Genomic DNA, 22,688 nt, shown 5'->3' with positions numbered 1-22,688 from the left:
GCAGGAGGAGGAGATCTTGTGGGGACCATGTGGTGGATTGCTGTACAGACAATGAGCTTTTTCATGTGACACAGACAACCATGCAATCTTAAACAATAATGATGATTCTTTTACTTTTGGTTTGGTAGTCACATGAAGGACCTCGTGCATTCACCACTGCACGTGCACCTTAAGGAAATAAAACCGAATATTAAACAGCATATTCTTCGTTGCAAATAAAGCATGACAAGCCCTTGGTACCCACTAAACATTCTTATAAGATTGACCTGACCAGATCCAAAGGTCCAAATTCCATCCAGAAAGGAGTTAGGTATTACATTAGAAAATAAACTATTCTCCCTGTATGTTAAACTATTGCCAAGGCTCTGTTCACAATATAAAATTCATTCATGAAAAGTTCACCAACGTTCCAAACCCATTAACAGTAGAGTTGATATCACTTGGAAGTTTCAACGATTGCTAATCATAAAAAGGTGGGTGATGATGGATCTTTTTGGGCAGAGGGACCATTCTCGGAGATGAAGATCAGACGGCGAACAGTGAGGATGGGGAAATCTGATTAGTTGGGAGATCAAAAAAAAAAAATAAGCGAATCGATTCTGTTGACTACAAGATTTGACCTTTCATCGCTTATCTCTTGTATGTATTAATGTATGTGCACCACTCTTTTGATTGAATCTGAATTTAAGCTTTTTCCCCTGATTTTGGTAAAGTGTGCCTCGCGGTATGTATATGCAAAAACGCTAAATCACTATAATGTAAAATTATACAATCATATTATAGTTAATAAATGTAATATAATTATGATTTAAAATTAATTTAATCAAATTGTATTGTATTTTATAATATTATTAACAAAATTTATTTATTTAATTTTATTATTTTATTAAAAATCTTTTACAATGTTATAATTTATTTTTTTATATATATTTTTTCAATGATGTCTTTTTATTTTTCTAAGTAGTCATAGTGATTGTCAATAAAATCTTATATTATCTTTTAAAAAATTAAATTAAAATATATAATATATAAAATTACATTAAAAATAAAAATAAAATATATATGATTATAATAAAAAATAAAAAAAAAATATGTGATGTTAAAAATATATTTAAGAGATCATATTATATAAAAATTGATAATAAAAAATATAAGTATATTAAACTTATATTTTAATAAATAAGATAATTATAAAAATTGACATTATAGTCCCAACAAAGTACTTGTAAATCAAATACTACAATGTTTTATTCAAACGTTGTAATATTATTTTTCATACAATCATATTACTTGCAGTTACATTAACTGTAATTATATTACGTTGTTAAGTATCAAACACTACCTTATTTTCTCTCTCCCATAAAAAGTTATTAGAAACGATGTAGTTTCAAATATTAACACCTACATTTTTTTTTTCATTTTTATTTTATTTTATTCAAAAATTTTTAAATAAGATGTAATTGATATAATACAAATTGAAAATACAAAAAAAATAATAATTGAAAACGTTAAAGGTTTAATGAATTTGATAACAGGAAAATAATTTGCCAGGGAAAATTTTTTCAATGCAAAATATTTTAGATGAAAATTAAATTTTTTTGTTATTTAAATAAATTGTTGAAAATATTTTTTATTACTATAAAAAAATATTTTCTACCATCACTATGGAGTTATTTGAGTGTTAAAATCATAAATAAGAGTTATTACAAAACAATGATGTTATTTTGTTTAAAATTAGATATAAAAATGAGAAAAATCAATAATAATATTTTTTAAAATATTTAACTACATATTTATAATAAAAGTAAACTTTAATTTTCAAAATTTTTTTATCTCATCATTTTTTTACTATAACACTATAAAATATCAATATTAATCAATTGTATAAAATATTCAAAACTTATAATTATTTTGAAAATAAAATTTTATTTCTCCATTACTAGCAATGCCATGGCAAGTCTTTAGCTTGTTTGGCTAAAGACTTTGGTGGCATAAAAAACCTAGTATGGACAAGATTCAAAACTTATACTTATAAATATGTACCATCATTGAAATATTTTTTATTATAATTATTAATAAGATTTATTAATTTATAAATAAAAATTTTAAATGCATTTAGTGATTTTATTAAATTTTTTTAATTTTAATAGTATTTAATAATTAAAATATTAATATTTTAAATTAATTTTTTAAAGTTAAGTATTAATATATATTTTAAATTTTTTTAATATTTTATATTAAATATTAATATTTATTAAATCTATACTCTTAGTCTTAATATAAGAGTTTTTTTTTCTTTGGGAATTGTCTTAGGTCTCTTAGAGGCGTAAGATTTTTTTCGTAATTAATGAGTATTTTTTTGTCAACTCATAAAATGTTCTACATGTGAAATAAATTTTTTGTATTGTAAACAAATATAAATCCTAAAAATATTTTTTAAAAAATATTTTACTAAAAATAAATGGAGCTTAAAATTGACATTACTGGACTATACATTACACACTTGCTTCTTTCTACTTGTTTTTTTCTTTCTTTTTTTATCTCTCTTTTTCTTTCTTAAATCCTTTTTTTCTTTTCTTCTATAGCATCCAAGTGGCTAAAAAATGAAGCCCTTTTGGACTTTCTTTTATTTATACTAGATTATAGCCTGTGCGTTGCACACGGGTCTCTTTTTAATTGTTTTTTTTCTTTTTTATTTTTTTTTCTTAACCCTCCACGTGGCTAAAAGAAGAAGCCCCTTTGGGGCTTCCTTTTAAGTATGTTATAGATAATAGATTAACTTTTCATGCTATTATTTCGATTTATTCGCTTATTCTTTTGGACCAAAATAACATCATGCAAATACTAATAATATTTTTCAAAATTAAACAAACTCAAAAAGTTTTTTCCTTTTTCAAGTATCATCAATTTATTATATTTAATTTAGACGCGCTAATGGTGAGAGTGGTTGACAAGGTTGGTTGCATTGAAGGGGTTGTAAAGATAATGTGTGGAAAAAAAACCGCTAGCCGCCGCGGTCATAAAACCGAGAAACGCGGTGGGCCCAGGGCCGTTGAAGGTTTGTCCAATAAGAGCGTGGGACCCACGAGAAGAGGCGAGGAGGGTGGGACTTGGACAATGGGAGCACAAAGAACGGTGACGAGCCGCTGCCGACTATCAATAAGAAAATATGGCGCCACGTTGACGTGTCCTAGGAAATTTAATTTTTGATTTTTCCATTTTTTGGTGGGTGGATCAGACAAGGCAGGATGGGGGTTCGATATCGCGTCGCCACGCAAACCATGAATCTGACCGTAGAGTCAGGGCAGGCGGCAGCCTGCATCTGTTGCTGTCATCACCCATTACGTTATACTTCAAGACAAGGGAGTTGTGCTCCCGTGCAGCCAGCCCTTGCTTCCACAGGATAAAGATTTCTCTTCCATTTTTCTCTTTTAACTCAATGGATTCTAAATTTACTTCTTTTGAAATGAATGATTCATAATTATTTTTAGTACTTTTAATTGAACTAAGTTTAAAAATATATTAATATTTGCAATGCACATATAATTATTGTTTATCAAATACTATTTAAAAAGATGCAATGTGGTTGACCGACAAATAAAAATGGTATCACATTTTTTTATATGAATTTTAAATGAATTAAAAACAAAGTAAGTGCATTGCACCCATAATAATTGTTAGCACTCTATACTTATATAATTTTATTAAGTAAAATATAGTTAAAAAAAAATTGATTGATTGAAAACTAAGATATTGTTCCACTTGTAAAGACAAAGAAGGTAAGATGTCATTCAAACATACAGGAATTAAATATATAATAATTGCAGATGAAACAATGAAAATAAATAATATAATAAGAGCAAAACCTTACACCTGCCCCTAGTTTGAACAAAAAAAAAAAAGAATTATTCATGGGTGAAACATTACTTCAGCAGTACCCACATACTATTTCTTCCATAATTCAAGTTCCTTCCTCTCTAAAATGAACTATAAAAAGATAAAAATATGATGTTTTAAATTAATTCCATTATATTAAAAAAAGGGGCACCATTAAAACAAAAAGGGCAAATTACAGATATCTGAAACCCTAATTGTAGCACGTGCAGCTATATCATAGACACGTGCCAGCACCATCTGAAATTCCACCATTTCACTTCCTTTCTAGCCACTCTCTCCCTTTCTCTCTCTCTCTCTCTACTCGCTTTCATNGATTTCATTCTTCTATTTCTTCTCTCTCTCTCTCTCTCTCTCTCTCTATCTATTGCCGGCGCCCAAAGCCCTAAAATCCCCTACGCCTGATCCGTACACCTTCTCCTCTATCCAACTAAATTCAATCAAATTTCAAGGTAATTTGAATTTCATCATTCTGATTTTTTTTTCCTTTCGAATTCTTAATCTTCTCTAATTTCCAGTCCAGGTTCAAAGCAGGTTAGTTTTTTTTTTTTTGGAAATCATTTTAACAGCTTAGTTTTTTTATTTTAATGACGGTCATGTGCATCTTTTATATCTTGCTCTGTTTGGCTGCCGAGAAACTCAAAAGCTTAGTGAAAATTAACTAAAATAGTTCGTTTTGTTTTGTTTTCTGTATTTAACGAAGAGACTTGAATTTTTAGAAAACGTCAATTGAGTTTGAATCCAATTTCTCCTACTTGAGCTGAAAAGTTTAGTTTTGGAATCATGAGGGAAGAAAACGCTATTGTCTTTTCTTTCCCTTAACACACTGCCGTTTTCTCAGCAACCAAAGAGGTTTTCTATCCGGTATATCTCTTTTTATCGGGATTTGTTGTAAAGTTATTGTTTTAGCTAATATATTAACTAATGCAAATCCCTTAAACTCTGCATCTATTTCTTATAAAAGTCCGTTTAATTTTTAAATTATTTGTTAAAAGATTAAGCTTTTTTTTTTAAATTGGAACCTTTTTTTAGTTATTCATTTTGCCATTAGGAATTCGGTCTCAATTTTTTCATAGATCTCGACTCAGATTGTTCTTATTATTATTAATTTTTTTTTTTAGTGATTGCTTCAGTTATAAACTGTTTACTCTTTTTTTTTTCTAGGAATTCTGGATAAATACCTTATAAAGTTGGAGCTGTCCATACATATCTATTCATAATTTGAGTAAGTTTCTTCCTTCCAATTTTCACATTTTTGCAAAATAATTCCTATGTTTTTGTTTTGAAATCACATCTTAGCTCGAGGGGAGGTTAAGTGGATCAAATTATGCAATTAGAGCTAGAGGCCATCTTTTTCTTTTTCATTTTTCTATCTTGGTTTTTCTTACTTCTCACTAATGAAACTGTAACATATTTTTACTAGTATTATGTTTTCTGTTTTGAATGCTATTATTTGATTTATCACCTTGGCTTCTAACCCCATTTCTGATTCATAGTTGGCTGCTTATAAGTAGAGGAAAAGAAAGGAGAGCAAATCAGATTGCCATATTTTGCATTACTTGAAATATCCTGAAGGCTTAATAAAAAAAAAAAACAAAAAGCTTGAAATATCCTGAAAGCAGAATAATGAAGTGAATTTGTTCCTGTCTTTATTAAATCAAATTTGCTTATCTATTTCAGGTGCATAGCTTGCTTTAAATTTCTTCTTTAGTTCTCCTGCATCCGAATACTATCTAATTTTGTTGAAATTTTCATTTTTCCTGCTAAGTAGTTACCACCTCACATAAACTAACTTATGTTTAAGAAAATGATAAAACTTTCCCCTTTTCTCCTTCTGTTTATATGACATTTTTTCCACCTAATCTCTAGCTGTGTTATGCTTGGCTTTATGTATTTATACTGCTGTCTTCTTTTTTTTCCCCCTCCTGATAGTTCAGATTTGTCCTTCCTCAACTCTGTTGCTGTCTACTTGGGCTGGCTGATGACTTCTGTTCTCAGGTTGTGTCTGGAGTAATAAGGTTCTACTTCCATCCTGTCAACATATATATGCATGTTAAGGACATTATATTTTGGAGATGGAACCTTTATAAAAATTGGCAGATGTTAGCTTGATAAGAATCTAATTTTGCTTTTCCAATTTTTAATTTTTGCTTATTTCAAATCTAGTTGCAGTCTATTTTATTAAGCTACAACTTTCCTATTTTATTTTGAAACAGGATGGTGGTGCACCATGATGTTGTTGTAAAGGTGTCTGGTCTGCACAGATTTATCATCTTTTGCTACAACTGATTGGTTAAATTTTGGGTTAAATCACATTTAAGCAAATGGATCGCTGTGACACTTCAGGATTTGTTAGTGGGGGTGGGATTTACTCACTCAACGACGTCTAACCCTAGTTTTGTGGCTTATTGTCATCTCCCGGAAGTCAGGTTGACTGCTCTATTGCAATTGAGATTTGGTCTGCATTTCATTGTTTGATTTCAGCTATCGCTAGATGGACACCAGGTTCTCAAATTTGGGATTTGCTGCTAATTTTTCTTCAAATGCATTCAAAATTTTGGGTGGCTCGATGCAAGTTGGAGGAACTGGGGTTGCATATGGCACGGATACTGTTCTACGTCTTGATTTCCCTGGTTCTTCAATCCCTTACATGTCCACATCAAAGGGAACCAAGCGGAAGTGGAGTTTGATGGATGGCTCCGTCAGTGAGCAAGTTGGGTCGTCATTGTCTCTTGGGCTAGGCCGCTCCTCAAGTTCCTCAGACAGCAAGGGGAGTTCAACAACTGCTTGTACTACCACATCTTCTGCCAAAGAAGCTGATGAAGAATCCTCAATGGATATTGAGTTGGATTTTACCCTCCATCTTGGAAATGAAAAGGTAAACAACCTCAAGAAACATGCTAGTCCAAATCTGAAAGGACTGGAGTTGCAACCAAAAGTTGACCTGGGGTTAAGTCTCTCCACTGGGCCTTCTGAATCTGATATAACTAGTGTTCATCTTAGCTCTTCTCCTATTCAGTCGGGTATGGAGATGCCAATAGCAGTTGATGGTGCTCCAAATGCAGATGAAGGATCGACTTCATGTTGTTGGAAACCTAGGATGGCTCTGCCTCCATTGCAGAGTTTACCAGGAAAACAGACTAGCATCTTCTTCAAGGAGGTTCCAAGAAGCATTGATCTTTCTCCCATTGTTCCAGACCTCTCTTCAAGTGTGATTACTACACCAAAAAGCTCAGTCACCTGCACTTCCGGGATAACACGGCAACAACAGCCACAACAACGTAGCTCTAGTTCGAAGACATGTCAGGTTGAGGGATGTGGAAAGGGGGCCAGAGGTGCTTCTGGCCGTTGCATATCTCATGGTGGTGGCAGGAGGTGTCAAAAACCTGGCTGCCATAAGGGGGCAGAGGGCCGGACTGTGTACTGCAAGGCCCATGGTGGTGGTCGGCGATGTGAATTTCTTGGTTGCACAAAGAGTGCAGAAGGTCGCACTGATTTCTGTATTGCCCATGGTGGTGGTCGAAGATGTAGTCATGAGGGTTGCACTCGAGCTGCCAGAGGGAAATCTGGACTATGTATACGTCATGGTGGTGGGAAGAGATGTCAAAAAGAAAATTGTACGAAGAGTGCTGAAGGCCTCTCAGGACTCTGCATCTCACATGGAGGTGGCCGTCGGTGCCAATTTTTGGGATGCACAAAAGGGGCACAAGGGAGCACCATGTTCTGCAAGGCACATGGTGGTGGAAAACGATGCACATACCCAGACTGTACTAAGGGCGCTGAAGGGAGTACCCCTTTCTGTAAGGGTCATGGAGGGGGGAAAAGATGTGCATTCCAAGGTGGTGGGGTTTGTACGAAGAGTGTGCACGGAGGAACCAACTTTTGTGTAGCACATGGAGGAGGTAAGAGGTGTGCTGTGCCTGAATGCACAAAGAGTGCTAGGGGACGTACTGATTATTGTGTTCGTCATGGTGGAGGCAAGAGATGCAAGTTTGAAGGGTGTGGCAAAAGTGCACAAGGTAGCACGGATTTCTGCAAGGCACATGGTGGAGGGAAGAGATGCTCCTGGGGTCATCCTGGATCAGAATATGGCAATCAACTTTCTGGTCCTTGTAACTCCTTTGCAAGGGGCAAGACAGGACTCTGTGCACTCCACAGTGGCCTGGTTCAGGATAAGAGGGTTCATGGGGGTGCAACACTTGGGCCTATTGTCCAAGACCCCAAAGTTAGCAAGTCCGAGAAGATGAAAGAGATTGTCACTGCTGAGGACATGAATGTTGACATCATGAAAATGGGGAGTGACATGGAAGCGTCAGCAGGCAGAACTTGTTCTAGTTTGAATCAGTATGGGGTTCCAAATGCTCATATCTCTGTTGGGGAACGAGGCTTCTCTGTTTTTGTTCCTGAAGGTAGGGTGCATGGTGGGAGTCTGATGGCAATGCTAGCAGGCGGTTCTGGTCCTGGCTCAGGCGACAGTGAGGGTTTAGCTTGTGATCCATCAGAGCCAAGTAAATCTTTTATGGTGACCCAGAGCTGGATGTAAGTTTATTTCACGGCTATTATCAAATTGGTCACGGAAGTTGGCCCAGTTTCACTGCTTGTTTGTGTCCTTTGTTTCTAGTTTGTTAGTCCGTAAGTGTTAGAAAGCTGTCGTTATTCATTGGTCTAGATCGTGAGAACAAAAGAGCTTGATTGCACGTGTCACGGTTTGGGGGATCACTGATCAAGTAGGATGTAGCTAGCAATGAATCAGGTCTTTGTTCTTTCTTGTAGATATTTACGTATGTCCAGCAGGTTGTTGTGAATACAGGGTAGTGCCTGTAAGGCCAGTCAGTTGGTCAAACAGTATGGTTTTAATAAAGCTTTTATTGGGACTGTATTTACTATTTAGCTATCTTGGTTTCACTACCGCTTATGGAGTCCTTTCCTGGCAAGACATTTTTCAAAGGGCATGTAGTAGCTTCTCCTAAACTTTTTTTAAGTTTCAAAGAACGATTTAGTGCGTGTGTATTGCAAATAGAGAAGTAGGACGGGGCGAATAGCTGACAATGGGAGCCTTTACTCTGGGAAACCGATGGCCCGATTCCAATTGCACTGCAGGTCTGCCACGCATCTCCTCCCCCCCTTGTCCTTCTATTCTGTAGTTTTGAATTAGTCATTTAAATAAAGCCTTTATTGCCAAACATGATTTGGGTTTCCAAAGCTGTTGATGAATCTATTTCAATATGTTTATTTGCTCCACTGGCTGTATTTCCTTCTCTGGTTCTCGACTTTCCTGTTTTGCAGCCGTCCACCCATGCTTGGTTCAAAGGTCTATTAGTTCGTTGTTTGTTTCTCATTCAAATTAAGCAAGGGCATGTGATTGTCCTTTCGCATCTTTCTTGCAATGGCGTTTTCTAAATACTAAACGAAAGGCCACTACTGTTCCTAAAACCCAGCAACCAGTAGTTGAAAACTGCTTGTGCCCATGGTTTCTAAATCGACGACTTTGGCCAAAGCATCTCTCTATGGATTCTTGAAAGTGAAAGCTATGTGAAATTCCCTTCTGTGGATTCCATTTTTTTGTTTTTTGTGTTTCAGCCTAACAAAAAGAAGTTCTGAAGGAAAGGAAAACTTACCTTTATTTTTGGGTTATTACAACAACTTTTGAAATCCCTCTTTACTCTCGCTCTCTGGTTCCCTTTTTCTAAACGGTATAGTTTTATATGGTGGTATTACAGCATCAAGTTATGTATATATGTGTTAATGTGTAGATTCCCCCCCCCCCCTCCTCTATAGACCCTCGTGCTTGAACTTAGCCATCTTTGAGAGTTCATCAACTGCTTCCACCAGGTGATCAAGCCTAACTACAAATTCAATGAGCAAGGAAGTAAAGGTGGCAAGTGATAACGCTGCAGTGCTCTCGAGTGCTCTCATCCTAGGTAAAAGGTCCGTGCTGAAACCTCCTTCTTCTTCGAAAGCATCCACCTCCCTAGATGGCCAAGAATGCAGCCTTCGTGATTGTTTCCTCATCATCTCATGGTAGGACTCTGTTTGTGCTGGCGGGGGAGTCCCTGACTGCATGTTTTGTGTTAGTTGATTCGAGCTCTTCTCAGGGCTTGTGCAGTCAAGGTTATCCAACTGGTCTGGTAGGTCACAGAGGGTTGATGATACAGCATGAGAAAGCTTTGGAAGTGGCTTAGAAGAGTTATCAGGAGGGTCGCACTGCACTGTGAGGAGATATGCATGCACCTCTATGGCACGTTGGAGTCGCTCGGTTGAGCTGTAAACTCTCTTTAGCAGGGAGCTTTTGAGGCTTCGCCTCATGTTGCAAATGTCTTTGCCCAAGCTCCTCACTAGCTCTGCTGCCTGGTTTGTTGCATCTTGGATCTCTGACTGGAATGTTTTTCGGAGGTTGTAAGGGGCCTGAATACCAAGGAAGAGGAGCTTAGTATCAATATAACCATGCCATCTTGAACTTGGAAATTCTTTTCATGTTGGTTGTTATGCTCCTGATAATCCCTTCTAATGACATGTACACGTTGGCAAAGACAAAAGTAATTCTACTTCCCTCTTCTTGCTGAATTTTTTCTGGCCCTGTGGTATCAGCTTAATATTACACTTATCTTATTTACTTCTACTGATCTAAATTGGTGTAAAGACATCAACCAAAAATGACGTGGTTCAAAGCTTTCATACCTCACCATCAATGCTTCTGAAAACCACGAGGACGCAGCCTTGCCGTTGATGATCTGCCTTCCCATAATATACTAAAAATTTCTAATATACATTTGAAGCTTCATATTTAAAAAGGCAGCCACCAAACAGAGGCTGCTCAAGCCTCCACCGAGGGAAGTTCCGGCAAGGTGTCGTCACCCTCGAGAAAATGCTTTAGGCTTTGTGTTGGACTGAACTGGGCATAGCCCATTGTCCAAAAGGTTGTTTTCTTTACAACATGCTTAGTAGAGTTCTGTCCCTAATGATGTGGATAAAGATTTCTTGTTTTCTCTCACGCAGTTTGATATGAACTAAGGTCATAGGAATCCTTGTATGCCAATAATTGTGGCAACATTGCCACTTATATTAGGTATGAGAACAAAGAATAAACAAAAAGGAATGGCTTCAGCATTTTAGACTCAGTGAGCCAATATTCGTGTGCGATTCACTTGAATGCATACCACAATTCGAGAACAAATGGATGGTATATAATTCCTAACCATTTTGATTTGTGGACCTTATACTCTCTTTTCACCTTTTTAGTATTCCTAGTTCCTTTGTTACGATTTGTTACGATAAATCTAGACCATTGACGTAAGTTTCAGGTTGCAGTCTTAGGTATATTCCTGGCCTGCTAGCAATCCTATGGAAATGGTTCTGATTCTGCTAAATTGGAAAGGTGAATATCCTATCTATATTTTCTATGGAAAAGTGGCAACACTCGCACGTGTAAGCGCACAAAAGAGAAGGGGAGGGGAGGAATACCTGAATCTCAGAGTGAAGAACTCCATGGAGTGCCATAACCTCATAAGCACAGTGTCGTAGAACTGCTCCAACATTAACATACTCTGACCATGGGTAGAAGAAGTGCTGGAACCTGCCATGTGGGGGCTCCCATTTTGCTGCATTAGCCTAATGATTGGAACCAGGGAGAATTAGGATGATTTCAAGCGCACTCAAATGGTGATAAAACCAGAAACCATGATATGGAAAGAAAAAAGAATATATGCAAGGAACATAGAATAAATTACCAAGGATTCCAATTTGGCAGAAGAGTTCAATGTGGATCGGCATTTTCTGTAGGCAGGTTCGTCTGGGAACTCATCCATAACTGTCTTGGAGAATTCTGGATGATCTAACCCGTCATCTTCTAAATATTTCTTCACACATTCTGAAATTTCCATTACGAGCTCTTTGATATCAGTTCCAATTATAGATGTATAGCACTTTTAACTGTCATTAAAGTTATGACCTATTCACGTATTTTCTTATAACTTGGTGTTGATTAAAGGGATTTGAGAGAGTTTTCAAATCAGCTTACCTTCAAGAGCGTCAGCAAGTGAGTTAAAGCTGTTGACTATCTCTTTGTGTAATTGCTCCCCAGCCCATATAGGGAAAACAAGCACGTTCACGAAGACTGCTACAAAACCTCCAATGGCAATAGAGTACAGCCTATCCATGGCAGTTCTAATTGGGTTCCCCATTCGATATCCAGAGACTATTATCAGGCAATAGGTGAAGAGTATGACCCGGAAACCATATTCATAAGGAACAAATGATGGCCATAGTTTCATGAATGATGTAATAGCCCCTGTACAGAACGTTGAACAAATATCCCTGTAATTAGCATGTGGATTTTCACTTTTTGTTTTTTTTTTCTTTCATTTTAAGAGTACAGGGATTAAAACAAAAGTATTTCATAGATATACCGATAAAGAAGATGCTAATTCCAATTATTATAGGCTCAGCAACCCGGCCAGTGCGTAGAGCTAACTGAGCAACCGCAATAGCTAAGATTCCTGCAAGCAAGCTTCCAAGTGCTCGGTTGAATCCTCGGTTGAAAGTTGCGCCTTGAGAGAATTCACAACAATTAGAAAAAAAGCATCCTTTTGTATTTACTATATAGGAGTGAAACATGTATTTCTGTGCTGAAATCTGTATGATAGTTGTGTTTACTGGTGAAAATGTGTGCATAACATGGACGTAGCTTAGGCTTTTCATGCTGTTTGGTTTATGCATGATGCTATGAACATGAATCATGTTGCATGACGACATGCACATACATACCAACTGTGTATTCAAACATGATTGCAACAGTGAGGATGGACCAAATGATGTTGGTGCCAAAAATTTCGTAAGGTCCTTGTACCAGTATAAGCAACGAAACCAGTAGAACGGCCAGTCCCACTTTGAATGAGAATGTTACTCTGTTACTATCTTCTTTGCAAAATTCCCAGACATTCCATATCCAAGCTTTGCAGGAAAGGCCCTGGAAGCTGGATTTCCTGATAACTTCTGGCTGCTTGGCTTTAGCAGCTGGCGGAATGTTGATCTCAACACTGCCCTTTTTGCCATTCATTCTCCAATGAAATAATATAAGTTCTTCCAACCCTGTCAGCCCACTTTGGTTCAAGTTCCCCGTATTGTCGAGCTTGTTAATTTGATTTTTCTTATTAGATTTTCGGAGAAAAGGAATTACAAGGCAGATGGTATTGGCAAAACAATAAGGCCAGAGCCAGAGGAGGAGATGAGTTGAGTAACAGTAGTTGAGTTTGGATGTGGGATGTGTATATGGATGGAAGGTAATATAAAGGGATCGTGCAAGCAGAGTTGTAGGTGCAACTGGGGAAAGAAAGTATGTCTAGTCGGGATATGAAACGTAGAAAAAAGAATTATACGGCAATAATAGAAGCGTAGATGGAGCTAAAACACAGGATAAAGATGCTTAACCTCAATAATGGTGCATGGATAGCGAATTAGAATCTAAAACTGCATTGCCAATGCAGTTTTCAATAGCCACGTTTACTCCTATGAAATATCTTTTCTTTTTGAGGCCTATAAACCAAAAAAGAAAAAAAAAAAAAAAAAAAACCCTGCAAGGGTTTCATTTCATCTGATGCACCAATATTATTCTTTCTGGATCAGCCCCAAGATTATCAAGATCAAGTACTGCAGACCTTGCATTTCATGGCTGCTTGATTTACATTCATGTATCATAACCCACCATTGAGAATATCATGGTCATCTGATTGTCCAAATGTTGTCAATATAGAATTTCAAATTCAGGATTCTCTCAAATTATTCCAAAACAAGACGACTTTTCCTTTTGGGCGTTTGGTGAGGGTGGGGTATTTTTAAACAAAAAGCTAAGAGTACTCATCTTGATCAGAGGCCTCACTTCCTCCATGAGGGGATTATACCTTGTGTAAGACTGCTGAGATGTGCACAAGTTGTGAAAATAATCACATTGGAGAATTTCTCCAATCCCTCATCATCTTCAACATTCTTGAAGTGCCTATCCTGTTCTTAATGATTTAAGCATATCACCATCTGTTCTTCCTTTTTCAATAAGTATGAATTATGAGGTATCTGGTTATGTAATATATATGCTTTTATATCTCATGTATTCCTTAATTTTTATTTTAGGAGCTTATGCTATGTATTATATTCTTTCACAGTCGTTTTCCTTTCCGTTCTATCTTCTCATTGGGTTGCTTGTATTGCAGTTAAATTCTTTGGAGAGGAATAGATGCTGGAAATTTCTTCCAATCGAGGTTGATTGATTGATTATCATATTACATTGACAATGCACACGTTGTTGAGCACGAATGAACCAGGTAGGCACAGTGGAATACGCTGTAGATACCTGCATAAACGTAATACTACGAATTGAATAACTGAAAACATTATTCTCCAGAAACAAATTGAGTAATTGAGGAAGGTTTTTTTTTTCTTCATTTTTCTTTTTATACAAATTGAGGAAGGTATTAACTCTACTGAAAATGCATGTGAAATTTAGATGAGGAATATATTCCAGGAATAAAGTAATGACAAATCCAGTGATACTTTCACATCACATGAGGAAACCAGTAAGTTAAAGATAGCATGGGTGACGCTTTTGACCAAGACTCTTGGAAGTGAACCCAGAAACTTTAAACCCTGCACTTAAGACAGTAGAATCTAAGCCACTTTGCTAAATCAAGTCCTAATAAGCTAAATACCCATAGACGTAAATTGCAGCCATTAAATCTTTCTTTGTTTCTTACCCTAGATGCATCCAAATTGCAGACATTCTGGTCAGGTGCGTATTCCTCCAGGCAACCCCTTCCCTGCATTGGAAATTTATGACCAAAGAGAGAGGTGAACCAAGATATGGTAGGATACTATACTTTTGGTGAAGAATTAAAATTCTGATTCTGCCACCAGGGTCCAGGGGAGCTGCCTTCCATGTAATGGGAACCTGCCAATCATTATATGCTATAAAGATTTTGCTCAGCTTTAGCATGTGTCATCAAAGTCAATTTATGCAACTCGCAACAGCAATATGCAAAACAGATAATCAAATCGAATGATACAGCCACTTGATTATGTCTGGATCATGATCTGGTTTGCAGCAGTTAATAGTGTTGTAATTTTTGCTGAAGGGCCACTAAACCTGAATTTTCCAGCTCAAGAAACTCTTAATATGAGCCCACTGCCCCGAACGATGTTAATTAAATCGTCACATATCTTACAGGTGGCTGGTATTGTGTATGTTTTGACAATTCAAACCCAAACCAATAGGATTTTCCTTTTAATTACTTGCCATTCTTCTTCTGTTCAGAACTTCCCAATCAAGCCAAGAGGTTAAAATGCTTCTTTTGATTATTCTAAGATGCTAGTTATTCAATCTAATCATGGTTATTTTTTTCGTTTATATTATCTATCCCGAGACAGACAGGTCACAGATATGAGATTTTTCTTCCAGAATTGTCAACAGAGATCATGCTGCTTGCCACTGGCATTTGTTCTTATAATTTTCTCAATGCATCTAATTAACCTAGCTATTCATTTCCACTTTTCAAAGGACGAAACAAAGTTTGAGTGAAGACTGTCTGATTCCCCATACCTCATTCGTTCCGAGCACGAAAATGAGACCTCTTTCCCATCCACATCTGGATGCCAGTATGCCAGCATTTCCAAACAATCATTATTCGGCTCTTGCTTTTGAAAAACTCATTGAAATTTGTTAGATTCTGTGGGATTTAGTTCGTCATTACCTTGACATGATCTTTCAATGATGAACAACTAATGCACCAGGAAAAGAATTTGGTAGAATTTTGGTGATGTTCTTGCATGTATGGATTTGGATTAGGCCTTTTCAGTCAAATCTTTTAGTCACATAAGCAAGATATATAACACTGACTTGATAGGAAACTCAGATTTTTTTTCTTCATTATACTCAGAGGCGAAGGGGGAGAGGGGGAGGTTCAGAAATACAATCTCTTGCAGAAGATATTACAGTTCATATGTCATACCCAACATATTGGAGGATTGGATGCCTAATAAGGCCTTGAAAGCTGGATCCCAACTATTCTATATGTTCCCAAATCTACTATTCTATATGCTCCCAAATCTGCAGGGACTTAGGCAGAAGCAACTGGACCAAACTCTGCTAAAAGATTCAGACCCGGATCTCCCTCATCAATCAACTATCAGCTAAAAGCTGATCGACCCCATTTGTATGTAATATCAGACATGGGCACACAGCATTTACGTGAGACTTGATTAATTGTTTCATAATGGTTTTATTATATGTCCATGCAGTGAATGGGAAAAGTAGTCCAGATTTTAACGTCAAGTCGTCAACGACAGTAGCATGACACTGAGTACGTCATGTGTCCGGTTTCGCTTTTTCCGTTTCAACTTGTTAGCGCCTTTCATTCTCCGTGACACTTCAATTTCCCTAAGGGGGTGGTTAAGTTCCCAGTTTGAACCGATTTGAGCTGTTTGGTCAATGAGAAAAGTTCCTCTTTCTACCGACCCTAGTGCTTGTCGTAATCAAGTTGCAAGAATGGGTTGTTTTTGTAAGTGAAATGGAGCACTTGAAGACCGAGGACACGTACTAAAATTTTCTGGGCATTCGTTAGAAATGTGCTCTTCCTTTCTCATCAGCATGCGTTTGTAGTCCAACGGTTAGGATAATTGCCTTCCAAGCAATAGACCCGGGTTCGACTCCCGGCAAACGCATTTCTCTTTTTTTACCTGAGCATGGAGGTAGATAGACCTGGACTTGTAACCTTGACCCACCATAGGGTCCTTTTTAGGGAATCGCGTGAGCATTTATTTATCCCGTTTCATTTCTTGCAGTTCTCACCCAGAACAGGGACAAAAATAAGCTTACCCATGATCAGACACGACATTTTTACTTTGGTTGGATTGTGCTCCCAAAAGTCAAAGGTTTAGACCCCCTGATTGGAAGTTACGGTAAAAAAGCAGAAAGATCACATTGGAACTACAAAGGTGGGGAAAGAGAGGTTTTATCAGGTGAGGAAACTTCCACCACATGACAGCAACTGTTCATGATAATGGCTAAATTCCTCTTTCTTTACCCATTAATATTGCTGAATGGTGAAGGAAATCATGCACACACATGTATAATAGTCTCCCCCCGTCTGATCCCATTTTCGTCATTTCCATGAAACCTCAAACTTTCTTCCCCCTTGCTTTTAGATTCGGACAAACAAACCACCTTCCTTCTAACGCTCCTCTTTCACTCTGTTAACTCCCTTGACTCGCTTTTGACCTTAATAAGGTAACTGGGCTCTTTATTTTTCATTTTTCTTAAATAATGGGTAACTGCAACGGCCATCCGTTAGCCGATAACCAGTTCAGACCGGACTCCGACTCCGGCGGTGGTCCCCACAATGGCATCAACATCAAAGCTGGCCCATCACCACCAAGGCCTCAACAACATTCAACCACCCACCACTCTTCCTCCGCCGCGTCCAACCACCGCCTCGCTACCCCTACCACTCCACCGATCGGTCGTGTTCTCGGCCGTCCCATGGAGGACGTTCGGTCTAATTACGTCTTCGGCCGCGAGCTCGGCCGTGGACAGTTCGGTATTACCTACTTGGTGACCCACAAAGAAACCAAGCAGCAGTTCGCTTGCAAATCTATTGCCACTCGGAAGCTTATCAACCGTGACGATATCGAAGACGTCCGCCGTGAAGTCCAGATCATGCACCACCTCACCGGCCACAGGTACCCCTCAAAAGAAGAAGCTGATGTTTTATCTCTAATTCTTTTATAGTTTTTGGTATTTTAAAAAGTTTTAAGAAAATGGGGTTGACAGGAATATTGTGGAGCTGAAGGGGGCTTACGAGGATCGGCACTCTGTGAATCTGATTATGGAGCTATGTGCTGGGGGGGAGTTGTTTGATCGGATTCTAGCGAAAGGTCATTATTCAGAGAGGGAGGCGGCTAACTTGTGTAGGCAGATCGTGATGGTGGTGCATAATTGTCATTCCATGGGGGTGATGCACAGGGACTTGAAGCCTGAGAACTTCTTGTTCTTGAGTAAGGACGAGGATTCTCCATTGAAGGCTACAGATTTCGGGCTCTCTGTATTTTTTAAGCGAGGTGAGCATTTATGGTTAATTCTCTGATTTGAATTTGTTTGACTTTGTGGTGATTATCACTTTTCGTGCTACGGAAATATGAGCAAAGAGTTATATACATATAATGGAGGGATACTGAGTTTTCATCCTACTGCGGTCGGGTGAAACTATGATTGTTTTTAAATTCATGCGTTGGATATTGTTCTATGGTTGCTTCTCAACTCAGAAGTCTTTTCTGACCGCTTGGCAACAGTTTTGTTGGAATGAAGATCTCATCTTTGGTTTGAGTACATTTGTATGTTGGTCATGCAAACAATATCTTGGGGGCACTGTCTATGGTGTCTATGGTGTAATTGAAGACAACTAGAGACCATGTGTCGAAGAAAATTAGAAACGCATATTGTGCTGGACAATAACATTGTAGCTGTAGTCAATCATCAATGGCATGAAATGAAAAATCTTCATAACTTTATTCATGATGGAATACTGAAATGATGGAAACATGATATCCAAGATCTTTGTCAATCTTAGATGTTTCTAACAAAAAAATGCTAGTATTTAAAGTAAATTGTCAATCTTCATCTTTTATATATCCGCAATTCACTTAACAGAGTGAGGTAGATGAGGAGACAATTACTCACTTCTCTCATCACCTTTATTTCTGAAGGCTTATTGGTGATGCGTATCAACTAGATAGTTCTTTTCTGATGCAGGGGATGTTTTTAAGGACCTTGTTGGAAGTGCTTACTATGTAGCGCCGGAAGTATTGCGCCGACGTTATGGACCTGAAGCTGATATTTGGAGTGCTGGGGTGATTCTTTACATTCTCCTAAGTGGGGTCCCACCATTCTATGGAGGTACTACTATTGTTTCTTATGTAGGTTAGCTGATCCTCATGATGATATACTATGAGCCATATCCTTTTCTGTGAGTTGGAAACTTTTGAAGTTTGAACATTTCAGTAATTTCCAGTTGAGCGTATACATAAAATAAGAGCTGATTTGCAATGAACACTGCTCAGTGGTGGATGAGTGAGAGGGTCTCTCATCTCTGCTTTTGGTTTTGTATGCAGAAACTGAACAGAGTATCTTTGATTCTATTCTTCGGGGAAATATTGATTTCTCATCAGATCCATGGCCCTCTGTTTCCAGCAGTGCCAAAGATCTTGTGAGGAAGATGCTACGAGATGATCCTAAAGAACGGCTTTCAGCATCTGAAGTCTTAAGTAAGTTATTTTGTTGTTTTTTTTTTTTAAATTTGAAGGGACCTAGCGACTGGTTTCTAGCAAGTTGATGGCAGTTGCATCCTATTGTGAAGGATAGGGAAGTTAAAATGCCTTGGACTTGAAACTGTCAAGTTGGCTGTCAAATTCATATTTAGAATTTTTGTTTGCCTCACTTCAAATTTTGCTTCAAGTTTCCTGTCAATTCTGTGAATAAGAAATAAAGCTTCACTTGTAAATTGCATTGCAGATCATCCATGGATGCGTGAAGATGGTGATGCATCTGATAAGCCTCTTGATATTGCTGTTTTAACTAGAATGAAACAATTCAGGGCAATGAACAAACTCAAAAAAGTTGCTCTAAAGGTGAATGCTTTCTCTATTACCATTATGGAATATTAATATTTAAGCTACAAAATTCATGAATGTGAAAGGAAGATAATATAATGTGGATGAGCTGATGAGGTGTTTTGACCTAGAAGTTTTGAAAGCTGAGAATACAAAGTAATGTATTGAAGATCTATCTTCAAAAGAACAAGCTAAAGATGGTTGTGTTAAGGTGATATGCCTCTTTATTAAAAAGAAAAATGCTCTTCTTTGGTTGACCTAGTAGCTTAAGTGCATTGTGCTTGTAATATAAATATGAAAGATCAGTCATCTATTCAAGTATATGTAGGTATCTCTAGGGGCCTTAGCATCAAAGATATATAGTCTATTGCTAGCCATTAGTTGATGCAGTGTGGCAAGATAGTTGTCACCATTATCCATTATTATTTATTTCTTTCTTTCTCTCCTTTCAGGTAATTGCAGAAAATCTATCTGAAGAAGAAATAATAGGTTTGAAGGAAATGTTCAAATCTATGGACACTGATAACAGTGGAACGATCACCTATGAGGAGTTAAAAGCTGGCCTTCCTAAACTTGGTACCAAGCTTTCTGAGTCTGAAGTGAGGCAGTTAATGGAAGCGGTATGTCTTGGTCCTTTTATATTAATCCTGCCTGATAATCACTGTGCTTTTAAAGAATTTACTTGAACTTCAATCTAATGATGTACAATGAATATTTGGATGGGACAACATTCTTTGTAGAACCTCGGTCATCACTATTAGTATTAAGTACTATTAGCTTTGTGCAAATTCAAGTTCCATGCTTCAGTTTTTGTTGAATAAATAGGAGCCTCTAGGACTGAGGAATGATGTAGAAATTGATATTTACAAGGGAACTAATGCTGAGTGAGGCCATCATGAAGCTTTTCATTACATTATATAATGCTAAATAAATGACAAGATAAGGATCACGCATGTTGGAGACCTGTAAGCACTCCCTCAAGCCAACCTGAACTCATAAGTCTAACTCTACCTGCCAAACATGCTTTTGGAAGCCTTAATTTTTCCAGTTAGCTATAGTGCAACCTGAAAGCAACTCAGAACTTAGTATTGAGTAATGAAAGATGAGTATGCCCTCCAGGTGACTGGCTTAGTGGTTTCTCATAATGAGAGTTTATCTATATTCTCGTTTATTGCTAAGCTAATATATAATGTTACTTATGTCATTTTATGTTTTGCAACACACCATCTCAGCATCCAATCATGGTTTTGTTCTATGAATGTGCTATTTCTTGATTAACATGCATTCTGCTGGAATCTAAATCACAGACAAGAACTGAAAAAAGTGTAGATGAATACTGTGTTTTCATGTGCTACCTGAAATATATCAAATGTATGTGTAAATCTCATTTTGCAAAACATTCTTCATAACTTGCTATGGCATATAACCTGTTTGTTACTTCCCCAGGCTGACGTTGATGGAAATGGAACAATTGATTACATTGAGTTTATAACAGCTACTATGCACATGAATAGAATGGAAAGAGAAGAACATTTATACACTGCCTTCCAATACTTTGACAAGGACAATAGCGGGTAATCAGTCTTACCAATTTGTTATGTTATATTACTATTTGTGATGACTGAGCATGTTTGCTACTTAATTTAGGTACATTACAATGGAAGAGCTAGAACAGGCCCTTAGGAAGTATAATATGGGTGATGAGAAAACAATAAAAGAGATCATTGCAGAAGTTGACACGGACAGGGTATGCTTCTTCCTCTTTAGAGACGAGTATCTTTTCTTATCTCTTTTCAGATGCTATTCTTTTTAATTTATATATTTTTTCTCTTCAAACACACTTAACTCTGGCAAATAGTGAATCCATATAAATGAAAATGTCACAATTCAGGTATCGAATTACATTCTAGTTGTTATCGAGATAACCGAAACCTATTGATTTTGTTGATCATTGTTATTGCATCTTTATATTTGATAGATTACCATGTTCTTCATGCAGGATGGAAGAATCAACTATGATGAGTTTGTTGCCATGATGAGAAAAGGCAACCCAGACTTGGTCGGTAATCGACGACGCAAGTAAGCTGAATGCAGCTCGCATGTCTACTGGCTCAATTTCATGTTTTGACTGGTTTGTTAATTCATATGGTTTTGTTAAGACCACAATGACGTGCTGATCTCAGTTTCACCACCTGGGATCGCGAGATAGTCCTTGCTTTCTGAAATCATTAGTGGCTTGTCTACGCCTGCCCTTTGCAACAGAAATGAACTAGATTGCCATCACACCGCGGGAGAGTGTAATTATGTTGAGTTTTGGAAGATTTCTTTGGTTGAATACTGGAGTGCAAAATTAATATTAACCTAAACCTTCCTCAGACGAGTTGCAGATTACAAGAGGGAGGAGTATGATTTTTACTTTTTACTTTGCTTGTACATTGTGCTATTGCTTGAAGGTGGCAGATGCATCGTGTAAATGAGCACGGTCCGTTGATCATTTAGCCGGTAGATACTGACACTTTTGGTAAATGGCGCAAATCCTCTGCTTGTGGGGGTGCTGCAGCTTGTAACTGAATGAACTCTAGCAGCTGCTAAGGTTCAAGCAGTTGATTTAATATGTTGCTTCAGAATCTGACATTCTAATGTTAGTGAGTTTTTATACAAACGTGGCTTTTTCATTTGGGATTTGAGTCAGTTTCTATTCAGGTGGAGTCGTGTCCAGCCTTCATTTCTTTTCGATTAAAGTTGACAACTTTTTCTACTTTCTCCTTTCTTGCTATTCAAACAAATTCCCCCTCATTAGTTCACTCTGTCAAGGAACACAAAAGTGGAAAGGGCCCGTGGGGGGGCGGCAAAGACTTTTTGTTGTCCCTTCCATTTCAGGATATTTGAACCAAATGTCTTGTATATTCAGCAGGACAAACATGGAATGAAAAACAAGCCCATCGATAAACAATCATGGCTGCTGGTTTTGACCAACACAATTACATAGTTTTGAACATTCTGATTCATAAACTATCCGTAGAAAGCAAGAAAAATACAGAGATCCCAAGGTCAAAGCTGGAGAACCTGGAAGTTTTTGAGTGGTCGGGTGTCATTTAAAATCGTTTTCAAGACAGTATATGTCCTTGTTATATATATATATATAT

At 37.3% G+C, this 22,688-nt stretch overlaps 3 protein-coding genes and 1 non-coding gene across 8 annotated transcripts; 3 read left to right on the top strand and 1 right to left on the bottom strand.

Moving 5' to 3' along the window:
- On the top strand, positions 4,232-8,777 carry LOC18606618. Of its 5 annotated transcripts, none has more exons than XM_018117301.1 (4): positions 4,232-4,346; positions 5,059-5,119; positions 5,832-5,892; positions 6,111-8,777. In XM_018117301.1, exon 4 carries the CDS (start codon positions 6,389-6,391, stop codon positions 8,435-8,437), a length of 2,049 nt encoding a protein of 682 aa, XP_017972790.1. In that variant the 5' UTR covers positions 4,232-4,346; positions 5,059-5,119; positions 5,832-5,892; positions 6,111-6,388; the 3' UTR covers positions 8,438-8,777. The 5 variants fall into 5 exon arrangements, with proteins under 5 accessions (XP_017972790.1, XP_017972787.1, XP_017972789.1 ...); XM_018117298.1 differs by having other exon boundaries at positions 5,832-5,912; XM_018117300.1 differs by having other exon boundaries at positions 5,827-5,892.
- Positions 8,516-13,177, bottom strand: LOC18606617 (aluminum-activated malate transporter 9). The gene is made up of 6 exons (XM_007040327.2): positions 12,658-13,177; positions 12,300-12,440; positions 11,912-12,181; positions 11,622-11,761; positions 11,356-11,502; positions 8,516-10,299 (listed from the first exon to the last, which is right to left on the bottom strand). Exons 1-6 carry the CDS (start codon positions 12,947-12,949, stop codon positions 9,667-9,669), a joined length of 1,623 nt encoding a protein of 540 aa, XP_007040389.1. The 5' UTR covers positions 12,950-13,177; the 3' UTR covers positions 8,516-9,666.
- Positions 16,528-16,599, top strand: TRNAG-UCC. The gene has a single exon. It is a non-coding gene; the product is annotated as a tRNA-Gly (tRNA).
- On the top strand, positions 17,017-22,229 carry LOC18606616 (calcium-dependent protein kinase 3). Its single transcript, XM_007040325.2, has 9 exons — positions 17,017-17,616; positions 17,708-17,994; positions 18,686-18,829; positions 19,045-19,197; positions 19,445-19,560; positions 19,995-20,162; positions 20,989-21,116; positions 21,190-21,289; positions 21,542-22,229. The coding sequence occupies exons 1-9, from the start codon at positions 17,201-17,203 to the stop codon at positions 21,623-21,625; spliced, it is 1,596 nt and encodes a 531-aa protein (XP_007040387.2). The 5' UTR covers positions 17,017-17,200; the 3' UTR covers positions 21,626-22,229.

This window comes from Theobroma cacao, chromosome 3, assembly GCF_000208745.1.
Source record: "Theobroma cacao cultivar B97-61/B2 chromosome 3, Criollo_cocoa_genome_V2, whole genome shotgun sequence".
In the NCBI taxonomy this organism is placed as follows: Eukaryota; Viridiplantae; Streptophyta; class Magnoliopsida; order Malvales; family Malvaceae; genus Theobroma; species Theobroma cacao.
The sequence above is the reverse complement of the archived record's forward strand: the minus strand, read 5'-3'. Positions and strand labels throughout refer to the sequence as shown.

Bases quoted from the DNA above. Each gene is read 5' to 3' on its own strand.
- LOC18606618 (XM_018117301.1), top strand. From the start codon at position 6,389: ATGGACACCAGGTTCTCAAATTTGGGATTTGCTGCTAATTTTTCTTCA.
- LOC18606617 (XM_007040327.2), bottom strand. From the start codon at position 12,949: ATGAATGGCAAAAAGGGCAGTGTTGAGATCAACATTCCGCCAGCTGCT. The intron at 12,441-12,657 runs GTATGTATGTGC...AATTCTCTCAAG, and splicing joins CATGTTTGAATACACAGTTG to GCGCAACTTTCAACCGAGGA. The intron at 12,182-12,299 runs GTATATCTATGA...CGTTCTGTACAG, and splicing joins AATTAGCATCTTCTTTATCG to GGGCTATTACATCATTCATG.
- LOC18606616 (XM_007040325.2), top strand. From the start codon at position 17,201: ATGGGTAACTGCAACGGCCATCCGTTAGCCGATAACCAGTTCAGACCG. The intron at 19,198-19,444 runs GTAAGTTATTTT...ATTGCATTGCAG, and splicing joins TTCAGCATCTGAAGTCTTAA to ATCATCCATGGATGCGTGAA. The intron at 20,163-20,988 runs GTATGTCTTGGT...TTACTTCCCCAG, and splicing joins TGAGGCAGTTAATGGAAGCG to GCTGACGTTGATGGAAATGG.